The sequence below is a fragment of the Petromyzon marinus genome, unplaced genomic scaffold (assembly GCF_048934315.1).
Source record: "Petromyzon marinus isolate PM22_M1 ecotype Great Lakes invasive population unplaced genomic scaffold, UKy_Petmar_22M1.pri1.0 PM_Scaffold_19, whole genome shotgun sequence".
Lineage (NCBI taxonomy): Eukaryota > Metazoa > Chordata > Hyperoartia > Petromyzontiformes > Petromyzontidae > Petromyzon > Petromyzon marinus.
The window spans coordinates 358,325-380,714 of NW_027423157.1; the positions used below are offsets into that span (position 1 = coordinate 358,325).

Here is a 22,390-nt window from a genome sequence, read left to right on the forward strand (position 1 = left end):
CTACGCTGGCTGGTTAACGAGCGTAGCGGCGGAGACAGAGCTGCTCTTGCAGAAGAACCAGCCACGTGGTCGAAGACGAAGAGATGACGACGGTAGCGATGCAACCAGGACCCAGACCCCACGCTAACAGCCCCGAAGTTCTGATTCGGTGCTCTTTATATCTGCCTGGAGTGGCCAAGCTCCACCTCTGGCCACGCCCCCTTTCTAGAACCTTCTAGGCCCTTCGGGATGGTTCCCGGAGCTTCTCAACTGACTCCGCCGTTGACCTTTACCCCAGATACGCCCCTTCATAATAAGGCATTATGTAATGCAGCTATAACCTTAATTACCCTTACAGGCCGGCAGGTATCACCCTGTCATTACACATCCATGCATGTGAGGGTGGTGACGGTGTATTAATGTGTGTTCTCGGTTGGGGTACACATCGCCGATGTGAGCTACTTTATCCGGCCGGGGAATGCCTTGGATAAGGAGGCATCTCTGCGTGGTACCACAGTTTACCTGTGTGAGAAGGTGAGATGTGGATTTCTTCTTGCCACAATATCCAGTGTTTTACGACCCGCCGATTTCATCCTTTCATTCTTAACTTTACGACATGATGTAAAATATTATGATGTAACGATCATCGCGGTACCAGTTTCCCCACAACTGTAATTGTACTTGACATTTTCACCACATTTATTTGCGTGCTTTTCAGTACTTCCCGTATGAATAACGATAACTTAAAAATGAATTAGAATTAAAAAAATTTGCAACAACAATGCTAAATATCTCTCATGATGTTTTAAACGAGGTGATTTTTGCGGATTTCTTATCATATGATGTACCGTGACATCATGAGCGGCAGGCTATCGGCGCAGTGGTAACACTCGTGCCTTGCAGCAAGGCGACGCTGGGTTTGATTACTCAACTCTTGTGCGTTTTTGCTTGCAGTTTTGTTTGTTCTCCCCCCTGTTAGTGAATGGGTTTCCTCTGGATTCATCAGATTTCCTTTAAATAAAACCCATACAATCTTAACTGGCATTCGCGAAAACATCTCCTTGCTGAACAGTTACCTGCAGGTGACTTAATCATGTGTGGGTTTGCTTGCAAATCACTCGTTGAGTTGGTGCATATGTATTTGCCAGATTGTGTTTATTGACAGAGAAGTGGTTGCGTTTATGTGTTTGTGCGCCTGCAGAGGATTGATATGGTGGCAGAGTTATTGAGCTCAAACCTGTGTTCCTTGAGATCCAACGTCGACCGGTGAGATGCACCAACAACTGTTAACTCGCGAGTGCGCACATTGCAACCCATACTCAGCAGCTAACGTGCGTTGTTGCCAGGTGCACATGTAATCCCATGATGCGTGGCACTGATAAAGTGTCATTGTACAGATCCACACAAGCATATGTACATACATAAGCAGCCAAACCAGGATGGCACAATGGTAACACGTGTCTCACAGCAAGAATGGCCTAGGATTGATGCCCGACTTGGTTGCCTTTCCATGTAGATTTTGTATGTTCTCCCCCTATTTAGCATGGGTTGACTCCAGGTTATCAGGTTTCCTCTCATCGCTAACATAAACGTGTTATTACTACTATGATCCTTAACCATGGAAAGCCTCACTGAATCTCATAACTTCGGGAGGGTACTGCAAAGCTTTTGCAGTCGAACAATGGTTGCTACATATATATTCCAGTTGAGTCATTTGTAACAACCCAAACCGGTATTTGGCCAAACATCCCGCTGCTGAAAGAATGACTCGACTACCAAAAACTTGGCAAGACCCTCCTGAAAAAGAGTCTCGAGACTTTGCGAGGCTTTCCTGAGTGAACACCCTGCACCACTCCAATGACGACGACTCCGCCACTCGACGGTGAATGGCGACGGTGCATGTGCTGTGCGCGTGCAGGCTGGCGTTCTCGTGCATATGGGAGATGACTCCAAAGGCTGAGATCGTGAGCACACGTTTTACCAAGAGCATCATCAATTCCAAGGCGATTTCCCCCCCCTCCCCCACAGACGTTCAGTTTTTGTAAAACTCTCGTTTGCTTTCACATTTATTGTATCGGTGCCTTGCTATGTTAGTGCAGTTGAGGTTTCCGGATGGCTGAGAGGTCAGAGCGTTGAGCTTGCACCTCTGGGTTCACAAGTGTAGCGAGATGAACCGGGTTCACAAGTGGTAGTATGTATGTTGAACTTCTTTCGCACCGCACGTAGCCAACTGTGCTAATCGGAGGTGCGAGGTAGGACATGAAAGTAGTGAGTTGATGGTCTCTGTCCAGTCAACAATCACTGCACAAAACACAGGTTTTTATTAGGTTAGATCGTGTAAATATGTAAATGTGTCATTAAACCCACCCCCTCCTAACACAGCCAACTAATAAGACATCTGTTGAGTTCTGGCTTGGGCTTGGATCAGGCGTGGGCATTGTGTAATTGCGAGGACCCCATGGTTCACCCGTGGTGTGTTCATCGTATCCCCGCAGGCGTCTCTGACATACGCAGAGGCTCAGCTAATGATGGACGACGCCGGGCGGAAGGACCCGGTCACCAGCAGCTTACGTGGCCTCAACTCCCTGGCCAAGATCCTCAAGCAGAGGCGCATTCAAAGCGGGTAACTCATTGTCAAGATCTTCATCCCCTCCACCGCCTCTGGAGCGCTGAGCAGTATTAATGGGTGCACCACATTTAGTCGATCGGCAGGTCGCCTGTGGCGCGGTAAAGTGTGGTTACTCCCGTGTTGTCTAAGACATTCGGCCAGCGTGGAAGAGTAGGCTAAAATACATTGAGAGGGACTGTAAAAGGGTGTATCTCTAGAGGGGCCCCCTCTTATTGGAGCCCCCTTCTTCCAGCAGTGGCTTGAGTAAGCAATTGCAAGGCTGCACCTGTAGCTTTTTTTGACCCCATGATGTATGAGGCTTGGGTGAATACCATGCACGAACAAATGTTACAGGATTCATACTCTTTTTTTTTCAGTAAAGTCACGTAGGTAAAACTATAAAATAAAATAACAACTAAATTAAATCACGACGTTTCGTGCGCAACACATGCATCCTTCTTCAGGTGGGACAACCACAGCCAGAAACAATTGCTGAAGTGGGCAATAAAGGGCTGTTGTAACAAGAGGCTATATAGGTAAGAGAGTGGGGGGAGCAAGGGGGGAGAGATAGAGAGGGGGGGTGTGGGATAGGGGAAGTGGGGTGCTGCTAGAGGGATTAAAGGGGCGAGCACGGCAAAATGGCGGGGGGGTGGGGGGGGGAAGTGAGCGGGGCTGGGAGGCTGAAGAAGCTGGAGATGCGGAAATGAAGGCAACAATAAAGAAGTTAAGGTTTTACCTGGTTAATAACATCCTTCTAGATTGGAGTGTTACAGGCTGCTGCGGGGCTACATTGTGGGCAATAGAGGACAATGCAGTGACACAAATTGTTTTACTCTTCTTAATGCTCCCATGTCTGTGCTCCCCCACCTTTGCCAACGCGTACTGACCACCATGGTTAAGTACGGTAAAACCACCCCACGACCCGCATGACATGGGGCGGCCCTCATCCAGCAGTGGACTGACTTAACGAGCTGTGCATGTTCAACTCAAATATCTGAGTTTGTGAAGTGTCTTATATTAAGATTCTGTGTTGTTTTGGCTGGACATGATAATCGCTCATGTCCCTTCTCCACCCGTAGGGCATTGACTCTGGCATCTCCTGAGGTCCGATTCCACATGGACAGCGAAACCCACGACCCGATCGACCTACAGACCAAGGAACTCAAGTGAGTCTCGTCAACAAGACACCTCCCATGACTGCAATCCGACTGTTGTGCAGATCTCTCTATCAGAATCAAAATATATATTTCTACTGGAAGAATCCGATGAGCTATAAAGCTCTTTTTTCACAGATGTCCAGTTGGGGCAGGTCACAACTTCACAACAACAAACAATACAAGCACACGTTAGGATTGCAAAGTATTGGAAAGGTAAACAAATAACTTAAACAAATATACAAATAAAACTAAACTATTTTTATCTTACCAAGTAAAACCCTGACCACAAATGATAGCTGAACAAAGTGGCTTATCACGTGGGAAATTTATTATCAGCAAAATAATCTAAGATAAAGAATCTTGACCCTTGTGGTTGATGTGTTGTGGTGGCGGAAACTGGTGCGTGTACACAGGGAGACCAACTCGATGGTGGAGGAGTTCATGTTGCTCGCCAACATCTCCGTGGCGGAGCGCATCGTAGGCGAATTCCCCGAGTGTGCGCTGCTCCGACGCCATCCGGCGCCTCCGCCTTCCAACTACGACATCTTGGTGAAGGCGGCGAAATCAAAGGTAGAGTTAGAACCCCTTTTAACGACCACCCTTGTTAACTAATCGCTTAACAACGGGCCTCCATAGAGCTCAATGTGTAGGCTTCACCGACCATTTCCCTGTTAACGACGGGCTGTTGTAGGTACAGTAAATATGAATTAATGCCACGTAGAAGGAAAACAATAAAATAAAAAAAATATTAAACAATAAAATTATCACGACGTTTCGACTGCAACACAAGCAATCATCATCAGGTGTGAAAACCACAACAAGAAAATTTGAAAAAAGTGGCAGTTATTTTTAACGTTAGCACCACGGAGAGAGATTTGACAGTTTGTTCAGATGGACGAGTCCAACTATGTTCGGAAAAGAGGAGGGGGGAGACAAAAAAATAATGGATGCGTTCTGACAGCCACCTTAAGCGTGATCAATCAATTAAGACCCGAAATGGTTTATCAAATCTCTCTCCGTGGTGCTAACGTTAAAATAACCGCCACTTTTTTCAAATTTTCTTGTTGTGGTTTTCACACCTGATGATGATTGCTTGTGTTGCAGTCGAAACGTCGTGAGAATTTTATTGTTGTATATTTTTATTATTTTATTCCCTTCTACGTGAATTTACCGAAAGAACCAAGAATATGAATCCCTGCAGTCACGAAAGTTTTAAATCAAAATGAATTCATGCATTTATTAACAGTGTTTATTTTAATATGATGTGTTTATAATGTTAGTATCTTTATGTATTAATATCCATTGTTTAAATATTATAGAGTACGTTTTTTGGGTGAACAAGGGAAACTTTCGATGCTATCGGAACGAATTAAGCTTTTAACACGTATTTCCTATACTCGCTTAATGACCAAATCCTTTAATGCTCGCGTTCGTGGAACCAATTACCGTCTTTAAGAGGGGTTCTACTGTCTCTAGATTGCTGTTAACCTTCCTTCAATATCATCCTCCTCGCAAGGAATTCAGAGGTCGCCGGGTGGCTCAAATTTTTGTTTGAGGTCTTTTGGTTTAACCGGGTGAGAACTCAAGAGACCATAATAGTCTCATTTGCAAGGGTCACCTGGGTCACCCTATGACCCAGAGATTACAGCTGGGACCCTGGCTTCAAAATCCAGCAGCCGCATTGAACATACTGTGTTATCAAGTGTACGGAGTTGAAGGACTCGGCTCGTTTCCCAGCTACTCCACAGAAATAAGCAACAAAAAACCATCACGATAAATGTAGTACTGTATTTAATTTTAGATAAATTCCAGCACTGAAATGTTGAAATATCAGGTCGACTTATTGCGATGAACATTATGCTCAAAATTGGTGGGAATGTGCTACCCCCTACTGTGAAGCAGAGGTGTCTTGAAACGATGTCAGTATTGGCCTGAGCGAGCAATTGCAGGGCTGCACCTTTTACCTTTATCTTGAGATGTAGCCGTATAGTTTCCACTCGCCCTTAGAGGCAGAACAACTCAAAAGGTGTGACGAACCACAGACAACGCTGGAAGGCAGTCAGGCACTGTGCCAGATGTAGATTAATCCACTTGCTGTACTGCCTTCTCCTGGCAAGCCAGGTTATGGAAACCTGAATGCCTACAGGAAGTGCGCTGAATAACGTTTTCTTTCCAATACACCACAACCCTTGCTGCTTCCCCAGCACTGAACTACAAGCCACGTGCGGGATAGTCACCTCACAAACGCCGGTGTGCCCGATTTTTTTGCGCAGAACATCGAGATCCAGGTGGACTCGGCTAAGGCGTTGGCCGAGTCCCTGGACCGGGCGGCGGTGCCGGGAGCGCCACCATACCTCAACACTCTGCTGCGCATCCTGGCCACGCGCTGCATGATGCAGGCCATCTACTTCTGCTCCAGCATGGATCCCGACACCCACCACTACGGGCTCGCCACCGCCATCTACACCCACTTCACGTCGCCCATTCGACGGTGACGTGCTCTGGCGTCAGGCACACGCGTGAAATCGACCTTCGCGATTATTGAGGGGACTATGTTGTTGTCTTGGTGTGGTCTGGGACTGTGCTGCCTTTCCCAAGTTTAGGAATTTATTCATTAATTGATGTACTTATGCAATGTTAATTTGTCATTATGGCACACCTCCGATTAGAACGATTGGCTACGTACTTGTATATCTTTTTTCTATTATTTACTTTTAGTGATTTGTTTACCTTTCCTATTCTTAGCACTCCTATCATCTACCTACTGGACATCTGTCAAAAAGAGCTTTTATCGCGAATCGGATTTCTCCAGGATAAAGATTCAGATTTTGACTTATTTTTCTAAAAGGTCCTATAAATGGGAAGTTTGGCCAATTCCTTAAATGGTTGTTTGGCTTGTGTTGGAGAAAAACTAGAGGATCCAAAGAACACCAACGCCTACAAGGAGGGTGACAGTGTTCCACGTGCAGAATCAAGAATCCATTGCCGTGTTGCAGCGGCGGCCAAAAGTGAATTGCAATTCTGCCATGGATCGCTAACGATTTTGTTGTGGATCTTAAATAAGAACACAGATATGAGCAGGCAGCAATTTGCGTTACATCTGATGACAAATAAAAAAAATCCTCAACAAAGAATTAAATTAATACATTAATAAAGCTAATTTCCACAAGCAGATGGTGCTAGAACGTGGTATGTCCAGAGTACAGTATTCTATCACAGCGTTAAATCCATCTGAGTCATTGTTTGAGTAGCTTTCTGGTGGATCGTGAAACCCGCTGAGATCCACCAGAATGAATCGCGGTGCTTGGTGGATTAATACCGCTGCTCCGTTGGCATCTTGTGGCCATACCGCAGCCTGTATCTACTGTAAATTTAATCTTCATATTAAATAGAGGCTACAACAAATGTGAATATTGTTGTTGTTGTCTCCCTGTACCGTTACAGATACTCGGATGTGATTGTGCACCGGCTGCTGGCCGTGTGCGTGGGCGCCGACCCCACGTACCCGGCGCTCACCGACAAGCAGAAGCAGCAGCAGCTCTGCAACAACCTCAACTACCGCCACAAGATGGCGCAGTACGCCCAACGCTCGTCTGTAGCTTTCCACACGCAGGTGGGAGGCGGAAGTGTGGGCCACGTGGAGCTTGCACGGCGTGTGCTTAGGCACCTGATAATGCGTCCATTCGTCTCTTGAAAACCATTTTTAAGGCCACGAAAGCAGGCATCGTATTGTGCGTGTAGTAAGAATCAATTGTTTTCTATTCACACGCTTACGTGTGGTGGTGCCGTGGCTGTACTGGTTGGCTACACTTGACATTGCTTTTCAGCATTCTTCTGTGTTTGCTGAAAAACCTAGTCACTTGGCACATTTGCCCATGATGTGACAACTTTATTTGATTGGCTCTGTCAGGTGATGGAGGATTATAGTCAATACAATTGACATTGTACCTTCACGATTGAACTCAAAATAATCCCCATGACATGATGCCAATAGCACAACTGGAATAAATTAGCGGGGGGATGCGGAAAATTACCTTAAATTTTGTTAACTAATTATGGGCTTGGTAAGTGATGCGCGTGTGTCTGCTCTTGGCCACGTAGCGGTGATTAACGGCTGTTGTTGTTGTGGTCTCAATTGTTCTTCAAGAGCAAGGGAGTGGTGAGCGAAGAGGGCTTCGTGCTGTTTGTGCGCAAGAACGCCGTGGTGGTGCTCATTCCCAAGTACGGCTTGGAGGGGACGGTTTTCTTTGACTCCAAAGATCTCAAGCTCAACGTTACCTTCGACGAGGAGGTAGGGCATGTGTTCACTTAACCGGGAGGCATTGGCATTTCCCGAACGGCTGAATTCTGCATTTAAACCCAGGACTGGCTTAATGCACTGGGACCCAAGCCCCCTGACCATCTCTCTACGATTAGGTTTCTATCAGACACACAGACACTTGGTTTAAGGTGGAAGAACGCAGTGAGATACGAAGCTCCGTTTTTTTTTGCCATTTGGCAGTGTGGACTATTACAGAGGCAGTTACACCGGTGGATACATTAGAGCCGGATGGCTCACAGGGCTATACCAAAATAAACTGAAACTGAATTTAATGATGTAAATGCGTTTCAATTATAAAACGGTCACAATTAAATATGCTTTGGAAATAACTGCCATGACGGAGCCCGTATTGTCACGGAGAGGACATCAGATTAAAAATACAGTAAAATCCCTCAGATCCGGAAGAATTATAGAGAAAATCTAATGCTTTCTGTAAACAATGAGAAACTCAAAGGGCAGAAAAGTACTTGTAGAATAAAAACAAATGAGGGAAATAGTAGTTGATGCAAAAAGTGATCTCTAGATGGCAAAAAGCACATGTGTGACCAGTGGATCCGGTCCTTTCCAGCATGCCTTGCATGCCGCATTACATTGTCACTCTGCGTGGATAATGCACACAGCCTAATTTGGACCAGAAGCTCAAAAGGGCTTCTCATGCCTGGTTTTCAGCTCGCGCTGAGGTGGCCCAAGCGGTATTGCATTCGCTGTGTGTTGTGGAGGTTTGCGTTTCAAACTCGGTGGCCACTCCGGTTAATACTGTGGTGTGTATTAAGCGTAAAATATTTACAGGCTATCCGCTTTAACAGTGTACGTTAAAAGATCCTGTAACGTTATTCGTGTGCCAGCATCATGGTCCAAGGTTGGCAAATTACATGCAAATTACTTATTTGGGGAGCACATATCAATCGTTCGCCTCCTTTTACAAAGACGTAGCAGTGACCTTGAATGCAAACGTTTTGAGAATCAGTGAGGCTTTTCTGAGTGACCCATGTAATAGTATGAATAATAACGTTGGGTTTACGTCAATCCGTGCTTGTGTGCAGGGCACTTGGCAGAGAGCAGTCAGCGGTAGTGTAGTGGTTAGCGCTCTGCGCTACGATCCCGGCGACTTGGGTTCAATTCCTTCGCACGGTCAACACCAGTGATGATTATCTAAACCGGTCCTGGGCCTCCCCTAGGTTGACTCGGAACTCAATTGAATGCCTGGTGCGGTGTGTAAACATCGCCACTGGGAAGACAAAGGCGGCCGGGCATGGCGCTGGCGACCCACCCCCTTGTGTGCCGTGCCGGCCTTCATCTGTCCTCCTCGCCAACAGCACTTGCCCCAACAGTCTGTTAAGGCTACATTGGAGATATGTCTTTGTGTTTTGTGTAGGGCCCCACGCTGTGCGTGGAGGGCATCGCGCTGAACATGTTCGACCGCGTGTGCGTGCGCGTGTCGCTGGATTCGTCCAACCTGCAGCACCAGCGGATCCGCATGCACCTCGTCCGCCCGGAGGTACTCACCGTGCGGCGCGACGCGCAACCTCGGAATACCACCGATTTGTATTGTGACCATGCTGCTGTTGCTGCTTGCTGCGCCAGCAGTAGTGCACAAAAAACAAACGCTCTCCGCATCGGAACGTCAGCGGGCCGAAAATTAATGACACAAGCCACAGCATAGCGCTTGTTGCCATGCAACCCAAACTGTGGGACCGTATAGTAAACCCATAGAGACACAGAGATACATAGGAGATACAGAGAGACCCATTATGATTCCTAGAGATTCATAGAGACTCATACAGATACATAGCAGTGCATTAAAAACAAGCTACTGTACGATTGTGGCCATGCAACCCAAACTATGGACCACATTTTACACCACTGTAGTCTGCGCTCCTTCAATGGAGGGGGTGGCAAGATGACACAAACTCTCTCCTGAGGCTCTCCCGTGGCTATCAGACCCATACATTGGCATTTAGCCCCTGAACGTAATACCCTTATAACACAGGAATAAAATATAAACTCCGGTCTTGGATGGAAAAAATATATGTTTAGCTAGCATTTTGAGCTGCAGTCTGTTGTCCTATACCTCCTGTAACTGGCAAATTGGATATAACGCGATGATGAATGTATGAAGGAACGCATTTTTTGTATAACGCGGATCCGAACTGGATTTAACTCGGTTGAATGAATGGAACTACGTCGCGCGAGTAGGAATAAGCGGTCGTAACGGCTGCCTCGGCGTAGCGTCACACAAGGCGGGATGCTGCTGGATGCTTCTAGATGCTACCCACGTTCCTTAGTCTTTGTTCAGCCTGTGTTACGCATCTCACGCGTTATTGCGGACTGCGCTTTACCCCATATAATATATATTATTTATTATAACACGATTTTTCCAAAACGTGGTGTTCTTGAGGTACGCAACTACCGTATTATAGAACAGACTGTATATCCAAAGACTATGGGATACTATCCCTACCTATATCAGTTGTGACTGTCCGTGTGTTTAAATCCAGCTTGAAAACGTCGTTATTAATTGGCTTTTCCTGGATTCTGATTGGTTATTACTGTGAGGGGAATCATTATAATTAGCTTTTATTGCATTTTGCATGCTGTGTAAAGTGTCAGTATCACTATCATTGTTATTATCGGCTTTTACTTTATTTGTATTGGCTTGTATCTATACTTGAGTAGTTTTTTAATGTCCAGTGCTTTTTTTAGATGTTTCGATATGCAAGGTGCTGTATAAAATAGATTTTTATTATGGCCCTAGTTCATTGCACAAGAAGGGCCATTATCTGAAACGTGACCTATTTAAATGATCGTTTGGGGCTGTTGTTGATGAATGCGAGTTCTCAAGATACCAAGCTAAGTCAGGGTGTGGGAGCCTTGGTAGATATCAGATTTCTTAACAAAACTCCATGAGTCTGTTCTGCATGGGTTTCCTCCGGGTTCTCTGGTTTCCTCCCATATCTAAAAATAAGCATGCGTTGAAACTGGTATTAAGGTAGTTTACGTATCGCCATGGGCGGCAGGGTGGCACATTGGTAAACCCTTGCGTCTTGCAGCAAGAAAACTGGGTTTGATTCCCAACTAGAGTGTTACTGTGTGGAGTTGTTAAGTTTTTCAGTGTTAATAAGTGTAATAATAACGTATCACTTGTGTTGGAAATACCCGCATGTGTGTGTGTGAGAGCATTGGTGTAGTGGTTAGCACGCTGCGCTATGAACCCGGCAACCCAATTCCCACTCACCGCCAACACCAGTGAGGATTATCTGAACTGCTGTTTTGCCTACCCAAGGTCAACTCTTTCTTAAATGAGTACCTGGTGCAGTGTGTAAACATCAGCACTGGGGAGAGGTGTTGGCCACTTACCCCCTCGTGGGCCATGCCGTCTAACAGCAGCACAGTCTGTTAAAGGCTTATTTGGGTGACTATCTTCGTTGTACGTTTGTGCCATTTGTGTGTCCGCTGTCACAGATTCCAGGCTACAACCCTGCGGAGTCTACCCCATGGGGCTCGCCTTCTCCCCGGCCTAAGAAACCCAGACAGCACTAGTGTATCGTGGATGCGGTGTCAACAAGATGTCGGAGCAGGTGCATGAGTGGGCACACACTCTGGGTTTTACATCTGCAGAGTTAATTAAGTGTACATTGTGCTCGCAAGCAGAGGTGAACAATTGAAAAAAGCAGTGGCGGTTATGAGAATTGCTACCCTGAAGTAACAGACGGTTTGCACTCTGAACTTGCAATCCAGAGGTCACCGGTTCTTTGTTCTCCTGTCGCAGCGGTTCAAACGGTAGCGCAATTTTTTTTTTTATTTAGAATTTTTACCTTGCCAACCAGTACCATCAGCCAATTAAGGTGTATACGCATCAAGATGTATGAAAGGTTTAGGATATATTCTTAGCTCTTTCGGTAAAGTCGCGTTGAAGGGAAACAATAAAATAATATATATTTTATTATTATTACGTTGAAGGGAAACAATAACATAATAATAAAATATATATATTTTATTATTATTTTATTGTTTCCCTTCAACGTGACTTTACCGAAAGAACTAAGAATATGAATTACTGCAGTCACGAAAGCTTTAAATCAAAGGTTTAGGATATCTTATGCCCAACTTCTTTGCCAGCCAAGACACTGACCCCCTTGTGATGAAGGTGATTTCAAAAAAATATTGGTTACTGAATCGGTGGTGTTTATTGACTAACGCAGCAGCGTCCAACCCACAAAGCACTGTGATCCATTCTGGTATATCTCAACATGTTCCGTGATCTACCAGCAATATATGACCAGCAGTTACCCGGATGGATTTAACCGACTAATAGAACACTGTAGACATGCCAAGTGCTAGTGCAATCTATTGGTTTAAAATATATATTATTAATCCATTAATTCTTAGTCGGGGATTTTGTTTTGCCATCTGCTATAACAAGAAATGCTTTATATTAGAGGTGTTTATTCCTATTTGTCCCGAGATCCACAATCAAAATCTTTTGCGATCATCCACCCATGGATCGCGATTCACATATCGGCTACCACTGATCTAACAGTTGAAAACCAGTTTAACACGTAGGCTTTCGCGACCAATATCCATAACACGGGTTTTTTGGGTTAGATCGCGTAATAAATATTTAAATGTGTCGGTAAACCCACCACCACCCGACACAGCCAATTCGAAAGGTTTGTCACATTAACAGAACGTGCCAATTCGGTACTAGTAACATCACACCGGTGTCTTGGAGAGCAAAGCCACAACATTTACAATCTGAGTACAATGTTTCACCAGTATTTACAACCAGCTTCATCAGGCGACAGCCAGATTCGTGGAGAATCCTCCTCCCTTAATGCGCATGCATAATGTGTGTTGATTAACATATAAATAACCCAATCGGCAATGGATACCCATAGTCAATGCATTCATTGATTCCCCTCCCAATTCGCGAAAGAAGTGCTCACAAGTGATGGCTGTCGCCTGATGAAGCTAGTTAGTGCTGGCGAAATGTTGTACTTAGATTGTAAATGGTGTGGCTTTGCTCTCCAACACACTGGTGGACTGTACTAGTAACGAATTGACATGTTCTGTTTACATGACAAACCTTACTAATTGGCTGTCGGGTGGTGGTGGGTTTAACAACACATTTATATATTTAAACGATCTAACCCATAAAATGTGTCTTATAGTTGAAAACCTACAATTGTGCCAGGTTTGGCCTGTCGGAGTGGGCCATTAGGGTGGCCACTCGGAGGGCAAAGCTCTGGGGAATCCGAGCAAGAGCTTCGAAATATGATTGTGCACGGTGATACCCGCAGGGGTCTCGTGATGGATGGCAAATTGAAGATTTTTTATCGCGAGAGGATTCCCTGCAAGGGATGTTAGGTTACTTATTCTTGTGAGGATGCCATTTACTGTATGAAGGGGCAGCGGTCAGCTGCATAGAACATAGTATAAAATTCCCCGAGCTGTTGCTGTTTAAATCGTCGGTTTAACGGAGAATTTCACCTCAGGTTTTTTTACACAGCTGCCCCACCCCTCATCGGACTCTGTGCAATCACACAAGGAATGTTTTTTGGAAAAAATGTCGGTGTCAGAAAATTTTAAGGTTTAATCGTTTACAAATGCGCATTTCGTTACAGCTTCTCTTGTCCTTTTGACGTGCAAAGATAATTCATGACAAAATATTGACACGTTTTCAAATTGTTTCGTAAATGGTCATAACTTTGCTCACGTATATACAGTACTTGGGCAATAATTCTGAGCTCCTGGAGTACTGGTAAAGATTTAAGCGAGTTGATGTCTTTGCGACTTTGTGTAAATGTGTTTAACATTTTTTAGCTGAATCGTATATTTACAAACATGTACACATGAGTTATACGCGTTTATATACAAAATTAAACCGATTTATTTTCCATGCATCTTGTTATTTTGGTTACTTTAAGTTACGTTTTCCACTGCTGGATGAACATCTCGCCACGTGATGTTGGATGCCAGCTTTAGTTTGACCATACTTCACCATGCTGGTCACTGTTGGATGATAATAATGTCCACTTGCAATGCACCACCGCGCAGTATTCACTCACCTTCGAATCGAGTCCTGCACCGCCGTTTCACATGCAAATTTGATTCACAATCCCTGGGCCAACTTGCTCCTGATTAGCATGCGATTTGCCACATTTCGATCTCGGAGGTGATTAAATGCGCCGGCTTCCAGGCTTGTTGAGCCGCTCGGAGCCCAATTAACGAAAATTGTTGCCAAAGCAAAAGCGTGAGCTCGAATGTTTGTCCGTGTTCTTTTCAAACCACCAGTCGAACGCCGGCCTCTGCCCACTCCGACCGTGCGGAGGCCCTGGCCCTCGGGGAGGCCCTCATGGTGCCTCACGGCAAACGTGGGGCCCGGGTGGGCGCGTCGACGGTTGATCGCGTACAGGCGGTGCAACTCCCACAAATGAAACATCACACCTTGCTGATCTCGTGTCCAGGAGCATAAACGGTCATCACGCAAACTCCGGTCATCCTCGCAGCAGCAGCTCTTGGCCATCGAACAAAGACGATCACCGCTTCCTTCCGATATTAGAAGCCACGAGCTATGAACGACTCGGAGGTTCGAGCAACCACAGCCGAGTGGGAAGGCAGCAGCAGCCCAGGCGGTGAGCCAGCTCCAAAATCCCCCAAGCACTGAAGTTCTCGATTTAGTACATTGAAAAACACGACAGTAAGTGAAACAACGTAAATCGAAACCAATTTTGCCATTCACTTGAGGGGCCGTCCATAAATGACGTCACGCAATTTTTGACCTCGTCACTCGGCGTCACAAAAAGTCAGACCCCCCCCCCTCAAATATGGCGTCACAAAGCTCTGCCCCCCCCCAAAACCATATTTCCATTTTGAAAATAAAACATGCTTCAACTATTGCCATTGTAGTGCGTGGCGCTGCACTGATGTAGGAGTGTTATAACAATTAGTGTTATAACAATTCTATACTTAAAGTTGCGCATTTTGATGTGACGTCACATTTCTCAAACCCCCCCCTCCCCCACGTCACACATCGTCACAAATGTCTGACCCCTGACCCCCCCCGAGGTGCATGACCGCGTTACCGTGTTCATTCTGTGGTGAAGGGATGAAGAAAAGGAAGAGGGAAAAGCATCCAGCGTCGCCGCACGCAGGCAACGTGTATATCACAGTGGTAAAAATATAAAAATACACATATGTAGTGGGTTCCACGGAGACTGGAGACGTCTTTAGAGGCAACACGGTTTATTTGTAACTATGAACAGAACTCCCCTTAACTCCCACTCTCTAGGGAGGTACAGCCTCCGGGCTAGCGTGCCCTCGCACTGATCAAACCTGGCTCTCAGCCCTCTGGCTATCTGTGCCCTAGGGGAGGCTAACTGACCCGACCCAGCCAAGGTACGGGTCCTGACCACTGGTCCGAGCTCGGCGCGGCCCTTACAAGGACGTTGGGCTCGAGGTCCCAGGGTCCTAGCTAGGGAGGCTACTCTGACCCGACCCAGCCAAGGTGCGGGTCCTGACCACTGGTCCGCGCTCGGCCCCGACCCTTATAAGGATGTCGGGTCCCAGGGTCCTAGCTAGGATGGTCTTCTGTTCTTCGTCTTCGGAGCACTGCCCCGAGCTGTCCCAGAGGTGCCCCTTTAATACACCTCTCGGGGGCTCTCCGCCCCCGGTGCCGCCCCCTCTCTAGAACCTTCCAGGGGGCTCTGGAAGAACCCCCCAACCCCTCACCTGGGGCCTGGCTCTCTCTGTCCTTCCCCAGCTCAGGGTGGCACCCCCTATGGGCTTGTGCCCGCAACTGCAGGTAAGTATACCGACGGTATAGGATGTGCATTTATTACGCTACATCTATGCGAGACAGGTTGTGGACAAGAGTCTGCTCTGCGGGAAGCAAGCATTGCCATACGAATGAGATGAGCTCGCGTTCGATGCGGGCAGTCTTGAGGACGACCGTCGACAGGCACGCGTGGAGGCACGCCGTGGTCACAGCGCAGCGCCGACTAGTGTAGGTGGTTATGGCCCAGTTGTAGAGAGGAATGCCGGAGCTTCGAGCAGATGTAGCCGAATGTAGGATAGAGCATCTTGAGGAGCGTTGCCCTCGACCCCCTCCGGGAGGCCGTATGGTTTACTTGGCACTCCCGTCCCTTAGAGTCCAGTCTGATGTAAGCCTCCTCAGGTTCCAGCAGCCTGGCTTCGTAGGTCTTCATTGCACCGCTCTGCTCGTCTAGCATAGTCTGAAGGGTCATATGTGGCTGCCTTCTGAATCTTCACCCTCCTGCAAACCTTACTCGACATCTCGTTGAGGACCCGAAGAAGGGCAGTATTCTCTTTGTTTTTTTACAAAAGGGCTTGTAAGAGCTCTCGTTCCTCCCACCGGGATCTCTGGTGTCAACTTGAACGGGGTGGGGGGGGGGAGACAAAGCTATGGCTTTTTTCCCAGGGGATCTGTCTTCCATGGAGCACAAAGATACAGGCGGAAGGTCCCCTTGGCCTAGCCATGAGGTCAGCCTCGAGTTGCTTACTGAGGACCCTACACCTAAGGAGGCTGTGGATTGCCCTAGGAAGCTCCAAAGTAAAAAAAAAAACAGCTTTCCAAGGCCCCCTATAAAGTGCCTGAGGCCAGGTAGAAAAATAAGAAAACTATCAAACAGGAAAGCGAGTGGTTATGTTGGGTCGAAAAAGGTAATGTTCTAATGTAGGGGTTGGAGCGGTCATTGCTGCTTACTCGACCATGACGTCACTGCAACTCGTTTGATTAACACTTTTAAAAGAAAAAATCACAACGTGCACTGAACATATTATTCCGAATCGGTTTTACCACCACTACCACCATGACACAGTGGCAAGGCTGGCACATCGCAGTGCAGCTGCTAGGCTGAATCATATGAATAAATATAATCAAATCTAGAAATATCCTGTATGTACCCAGGAGAGCCACATTGAGTCTCGAGACTCATTATTAGCTCCGTGCTGCATTAAGATGTTTGGACAATTTCAAGCATCAGGGTTCGGCACGTAGGAGGAAACCGGAGAAACGCGCAGATGTTGTGAAGCTGGCTTGGTGGCAGAAGTCAGTCCAGAACATTTAGCCCCACACCTATCACTGTAACGAATCAGTGTTCTACGGGAGCATTCTAAGCGAGGACTGATTGTATTAAAATCTACTTTGATCTACGAATCGTAATGTATCAATAATGTTAACGTGTAACATGCCCCATGGTTTTTCTTAATTTGGAAGGAGGGAACAACGGATGATCTGTGTGCTGATGATGTTGGTGATGATCTCGTAATGGCTGTTCACTTCAAGGAGTGGGAGAGTCTGATGGTGAACCTGGATCGTGCCAATAAGAGCTAGGGCCTTACCATTCGCCCTACCAAACAAATCAAAGCAGTACCTGCCTTGATATTTTGTATGTCTTCAAGGACTCCACCCCCTCAACTCCGCATGATAGGTAGTTGTGGAAAGAGTGGAGGTATTCCCATATCTGGGCAGTTGTTTATGACCAGCTCCGATTTCAGAGCGGAGGTCTTACTCTGAATTAGTTCAGTGGCATATCCTTTTTTTCAGCTGCTTAGTTCTGTATAAAAGTTACATGGCCTATCACTTCATACAAAGCTCTGGTTCTTTTCTGCCACACTTGTCCTCTCCCTCCCAGCTATAACCTCCCGAAAGCAACATTTGACCTTTGTTTTGGCGTGACAAACACCAGTGAAAGCAAAACACCGAAAGTGTAATGACTACACGTAATGCAAGAATCTCAGTTGTATTTCTCAACGGGTATTGAATATGAAGTCCCAGGAGTGGTGAAGGTGCATCAACCTGCAGACCCACAGGTGGCAGCGGTGGATTGGCCTGCAGACGTTGGGGTGGTGGTGGATTGGCCTGCAGACCTTGGGGTGGTGGTGGATTGGCCTGCAGACGCTGGGGTGGCGGCGGTAGATCGGCCTGCAGATGTAGGGGTAGCGGCGGTGGATCTTCCAGCAGTAGCCGACCAGTGAAGTTCTCGAATAAATTTACGCAATTTGCCGAACCTGGTGGCTTTGGCACAGGCGGTGGTGGATCTCCCAGCAAAAGCTGGGGAGGCAGTGGTGCATCTGCCAGCATGAGCTGGGTTGGGATGACAACGTTGGATCTCCCGGCAGCAGCCGGGGCGGTGGTGGCGGTGTTGGAGATGCCAGCAGCAGCCGGGGTGGCAGCGCTGAATCTGCCAACATCAAGCGCCATGGCGGTGGGGGTGAATAATATGCCAGAAGCAGTCGGGGTGGGGGTGTCGATGCATCTCCCAACAGCATCCCTGGTGGTGGCGGCGGAACTGCATGTGGCTGCCAGGATGGCGTTGGAGGCAGTGGTGGTGTTGGTGGAGACCGTGGCCGTGGCTTTCTCCAGCTCCTTGAGCTATCAACGCATCATTTCCAACTGCAGATGGCGCTCCACATTCTCCCGTTTGTATACTTGAGTGCAGGGAAACATTCGACAGTTTGATCAACATTAGCCCCTACACGAGCCTTCTAATCATCGCAACTCTTCAAACTATATCGCTTATATAATGTACATCATTTCAGTCACAACAAAAATTACATAAACACATCGGGGCTGTGAAAATTACGGCTTCGTATTACCAATATCTTGCCTGTCCAGAGAAGCCCATGAACTAACGTTGTACATACAAACTCATAGACTCAGAGGCCCATAGACTGAGTCACAAATAGCAGTGGATAGGGCCCGGAACGGTGTGGTGTTAGTGAAAATATGAACCCAACTGCGTCCTTTTCAATGGAACCAGGGACCCAAGTGTCATCATAGGCTTTTCCTCGCAATCGAGGATTGCCTTCCAGAGAAAATTTGGATTTTCTGTGGGTCCAAAGATGGCTGAAGAGACCAATCTGGGATCGACAGATTCTGCCGCAACTCTGGCACATGTGTCCAGAAATAGTGGTGGGTGGAACTGCATTAGTCGGGCTGCAGGCTGTTGTTTCCGCCATTCCCACTTTTTCTGTTTCTGCTATTAAGTTTTAAAATGTTTGGCTTCTTGAAATAGACTGTCTCCATCTGAGGTGATCCTGGGAAAGATACTCCCTTGAGTTAGTGTCGATGGAGCACTTCTTCATGTTGGACTTGAGGACATCCTTGAAGCACTTTCTCTGACGAACTACATTCTCCCACTTTTGGTTAATCAAGTTTGACAGATTTTCATTGAGGCATTGGTGGAAGAGGTCTTGCTTAATGGAGTCCTATAAAGCTTCAATGTTAATCTTCTGTAGACATCTCTTCTGATGAAGCCGTCACTTGCGAGCCAGTTTTATGAGCATGGTTGAGCAGATGAGTCAATGATCAGTCCAGCCACCAGCAGCTACTAGAACAGCCTGGATGATGCAGACATCTTTGGGATCCTGTTCATGGACAATGACGTAATCGATCAAGTGGCGGTGCTTAGATCACGGATGATGCTATGATGTTTTGTATTTGTTTTTTCTGGCGTAACAGGGTGTTGATGATGATGACTCCATTTTCCGAGCATTTAGTCAAGGGAAGGATGCCGTTGGAATTGACTTTACCCACTCCTTCTTTCCCGATGGTTCCATTACAGAGGTTTATGTTTCTTCCAACTCTGGCATGCATATCACCGAGCAGAATAAGTTTGTCTCCCACAGGAACAGTAGAAAGGACCTGATCAAGGTTGACGTAACATTCATAATCGGAGTGAAGAATCAGGGCATATACGCTGATGACAGTAGAATATTGGCTCCCCACCAGTTTGAGACATAGAGTCATGAGGCGCTCACTCATCAAGTAAATTCTTGATGGAGAAACCAACTCTGTGCAGCCGCCGCTGTTCTTCCTGTCTGCCTTTCCAGAAGAGGGTACAGCCAGCTCCTTGTTCCTTGAGCTGCCCCTTCTCTTCTCGTCGAGTATCATTGAGGGCAGCTACGTCAGTGTTGTGTCGTCTGAGTTTCCGGGCCACGATTAAGGTGCAGCATTCTGGGCGTTCACTTTTAGTCTTGTCCATAAGGGTCCTGACATTCCAGTTCCCAAAGGTAATTATCTGACTTTTAGTTTTGTTTCCACCACAGTAATGGGGATCCTTCTGAACGTGGTTATCCAGTCCGGAAGAAGTGAGACAGACTATGTTTAGGGCCACTTTCCTAGCTCCTTCCCCACGTGGGGTGAGCAGAGTGGATCATTTGAAAGGACTTCTTAGTCGCAGGTACAGCTGCAGAAACACACTCTTGTTTCTGCTGAGTGTTAGACGACCTTCTTGTAGCTGCCACTAGAAGCTTCCAGACTTCACAATCAAGCTCCCGTCGTCACTAGCTGGTCACCAAAAACACTGTATTGAATGGGCCAGAAGATGTTGTTCCTTTAATGAAACACGCCTGTGCATGATTTATTTTATTGTGGAGAAGCTAATAATTGTTTTTTTACCCTGTTATCTGGCAATAAAACTGACACCTGTTTTTTACAAGGAGTCATGTTGCATTGACCACAATACCCGCGGTCGGAATGCAAACAAAAAACATAACTCTGATAATGTATGCACTGTCCTTGAAATTGATTGGTCCACACCCGAGACAGCGTTCCTTAGAGCCTAGTCTCACATGGTGTTGGACCAGATGACGCCAAAAAGCTGTTGTACAGTAGCTTCCACACAGTTCTTGAGAAAATGGGACCATGAATCCAATGGCAAGGAGACCAGTACGATTGGAGATATCGTTCTGCTGCAGTCTTGGTCCGCCTTCACAGCTGTTGAGATGTTAACATCTTCTTCCTCCTGCTCTGCTGTTGAGGACTTGTTAACCCATGGCTGGTGGCAGACATGCTTATTATAATGGCGGCCTATACTCGCCATGTGGAAGCATCGTTAAAGGGTATATGTCGCTTTTCAAGAGGAAAACCATTGGCATTTTCAGTCCTAACCACACCCTGGTGGTGCTGTCACTGCTTGGTCCACAACTGCTTATCCGCCAGGGTTGCCGCTGCTTATTTTGCAGCTAAAGTTCACAGAAGGTCGTTCCACTATCCACCACCTGCGGATACGCTGGGTCCCTGATATACAATACCCTGGCGTCTACAAACTAAGCCGTGTCTGTGGCAGTAGTTACATTGGGGAAACTAACCGACATGTCTCGGACTGTGTTCATGAGCATAAGGAAGATTTGAAACACGGTAGGACCAACACGGTAGCCTTGGCTGATCATTGTTTTAATGCGGTTGGCTCACACGCCAATTGATTTCTCTAAGACGAAGGTACTTTGTAAGCCCACTGGCTATCAAAAAAATTCGTTCATGAAGCCATCCACATATACAGACACAGTCACATTTTCGACCGAGACGATGGGTACAAACTCAGCAATCATTGGAAGAACGTCATCAACCAGTTTAAGTCATAACTGGTGTTGTTCTCATCCTGCCACCTTCCGATGTTAGTTTTTATTTTCCCCGTAGGTTCGGCTCTCCGATCTTACATTAACAGGTGAAACAAATTTCACACCAACATAGCCCCTTCCGCATGCTGACCTAGACGTGGCGGCAGCTCTGCGATCTTACATTAACATGCCAATCTCTCACATTAACCTAACCACCTCCGCGCCCTCGTCATGAAGGCCGCTCTCCGATCTTACATTAATGTGCTAATTTATCACATTAACATCACTAGCCACGTCGTTTATGACCCTTGGGCTACACCCATTTTCAACCTTTAAAACAGTCTGCCTCAGCAGCTTTCCCCCTCTTTCTTCTTCCTGATGACGATCACTTGTGTTGTGATTAAAACGTCAGAGCTTTTTTGTTTATTTTATTTTTATTAATTTGAACCTATCTACGTGACTTTACCGAAAGACCCAAATAATATGAATTCCTGCAGTCACGAAAGCTTTAAGTCAAGATTTATAGTAATAACTCTTCCTCAGATCTAATTAGATGAAATCATTACCAGATGTATTTGCACCATTCCTACAATGCAAGGCTCTCACGAAGGTGATATGTTTTACAGACGGGTAGAGTGTGCCATGGTTTCACATTAAGGGCAATGCTGCTCTGTGGTTTTAACCAATTGGATAATTGGAAAGTATTATTTAAAGTCTGGTAAATTTGGACTGTGGCACTGACGCAAATGGCTGGCTCTTTTTTGAATAACAACCACCATTAGTTTAACAAGCCTAACTGATGAAACCCAAATGGGAGCCTGTATAATTATATTCCTTAAAACAAATGCTGCTGGGGAATGTTGGTGGGAAAAGCCATTAGGCTGATGTATTTAAACATCGTATTCTGATTTATGTGGAGACACAAAAAGCGAGTTATGCTTCTACAGTATTTGCTTGTGC

At 46.4% G+C, this 22,390-nt stretch overlaps 1 protein-coding gene across 1 annotated transcript in view; it reads left to right on the forward strand.

The window, feature by feature from the left end:
- The window catches only part of LOC142922856 (exosome complex exonuclease RRP44-like), a 37,860-nt gene that overhangs the window by 8,570 nt on the left and 6,900 nt on the right, over positions 1-22,390 (forward strand). Inside the window, exons 8-17 of the mRNA XM_076063799.1 lie at positions 411-513; positions 1,181-1,245; positions 1,898-1,982; positions 2,475-2,602; positions 3,667-3,753; positions 4,158-4,314; positions 6,018-6,235; positions 7,189-7,352; positions 7,875-8,035; positions 9,441-9,615. Coding sequence (XP_075919914.1) covers positions 411-513; positions 1,181-1,245; positions 1,898-1,982; positions 2,475-2,602; positions 3,667-3,753; positions 4,158-4,314; positions 6,018-6,235; positions 7,189-7,352; positions 7,875-8,035; positions 9,441-9,615 — 1,343 coding nt within the window. The remainder of the gene's footprint in view (positions 1-410; positions 514-1,180; positions 1,246-1,897; positions 1,983-2,474; positions 2,603-3,666; positions 3,754-4,157; positions 4,315-6,017; positions 6,236-7,188; positions 7,353-7,874; positions 8,036-9,440; positions 9,616-22,390) is intronic.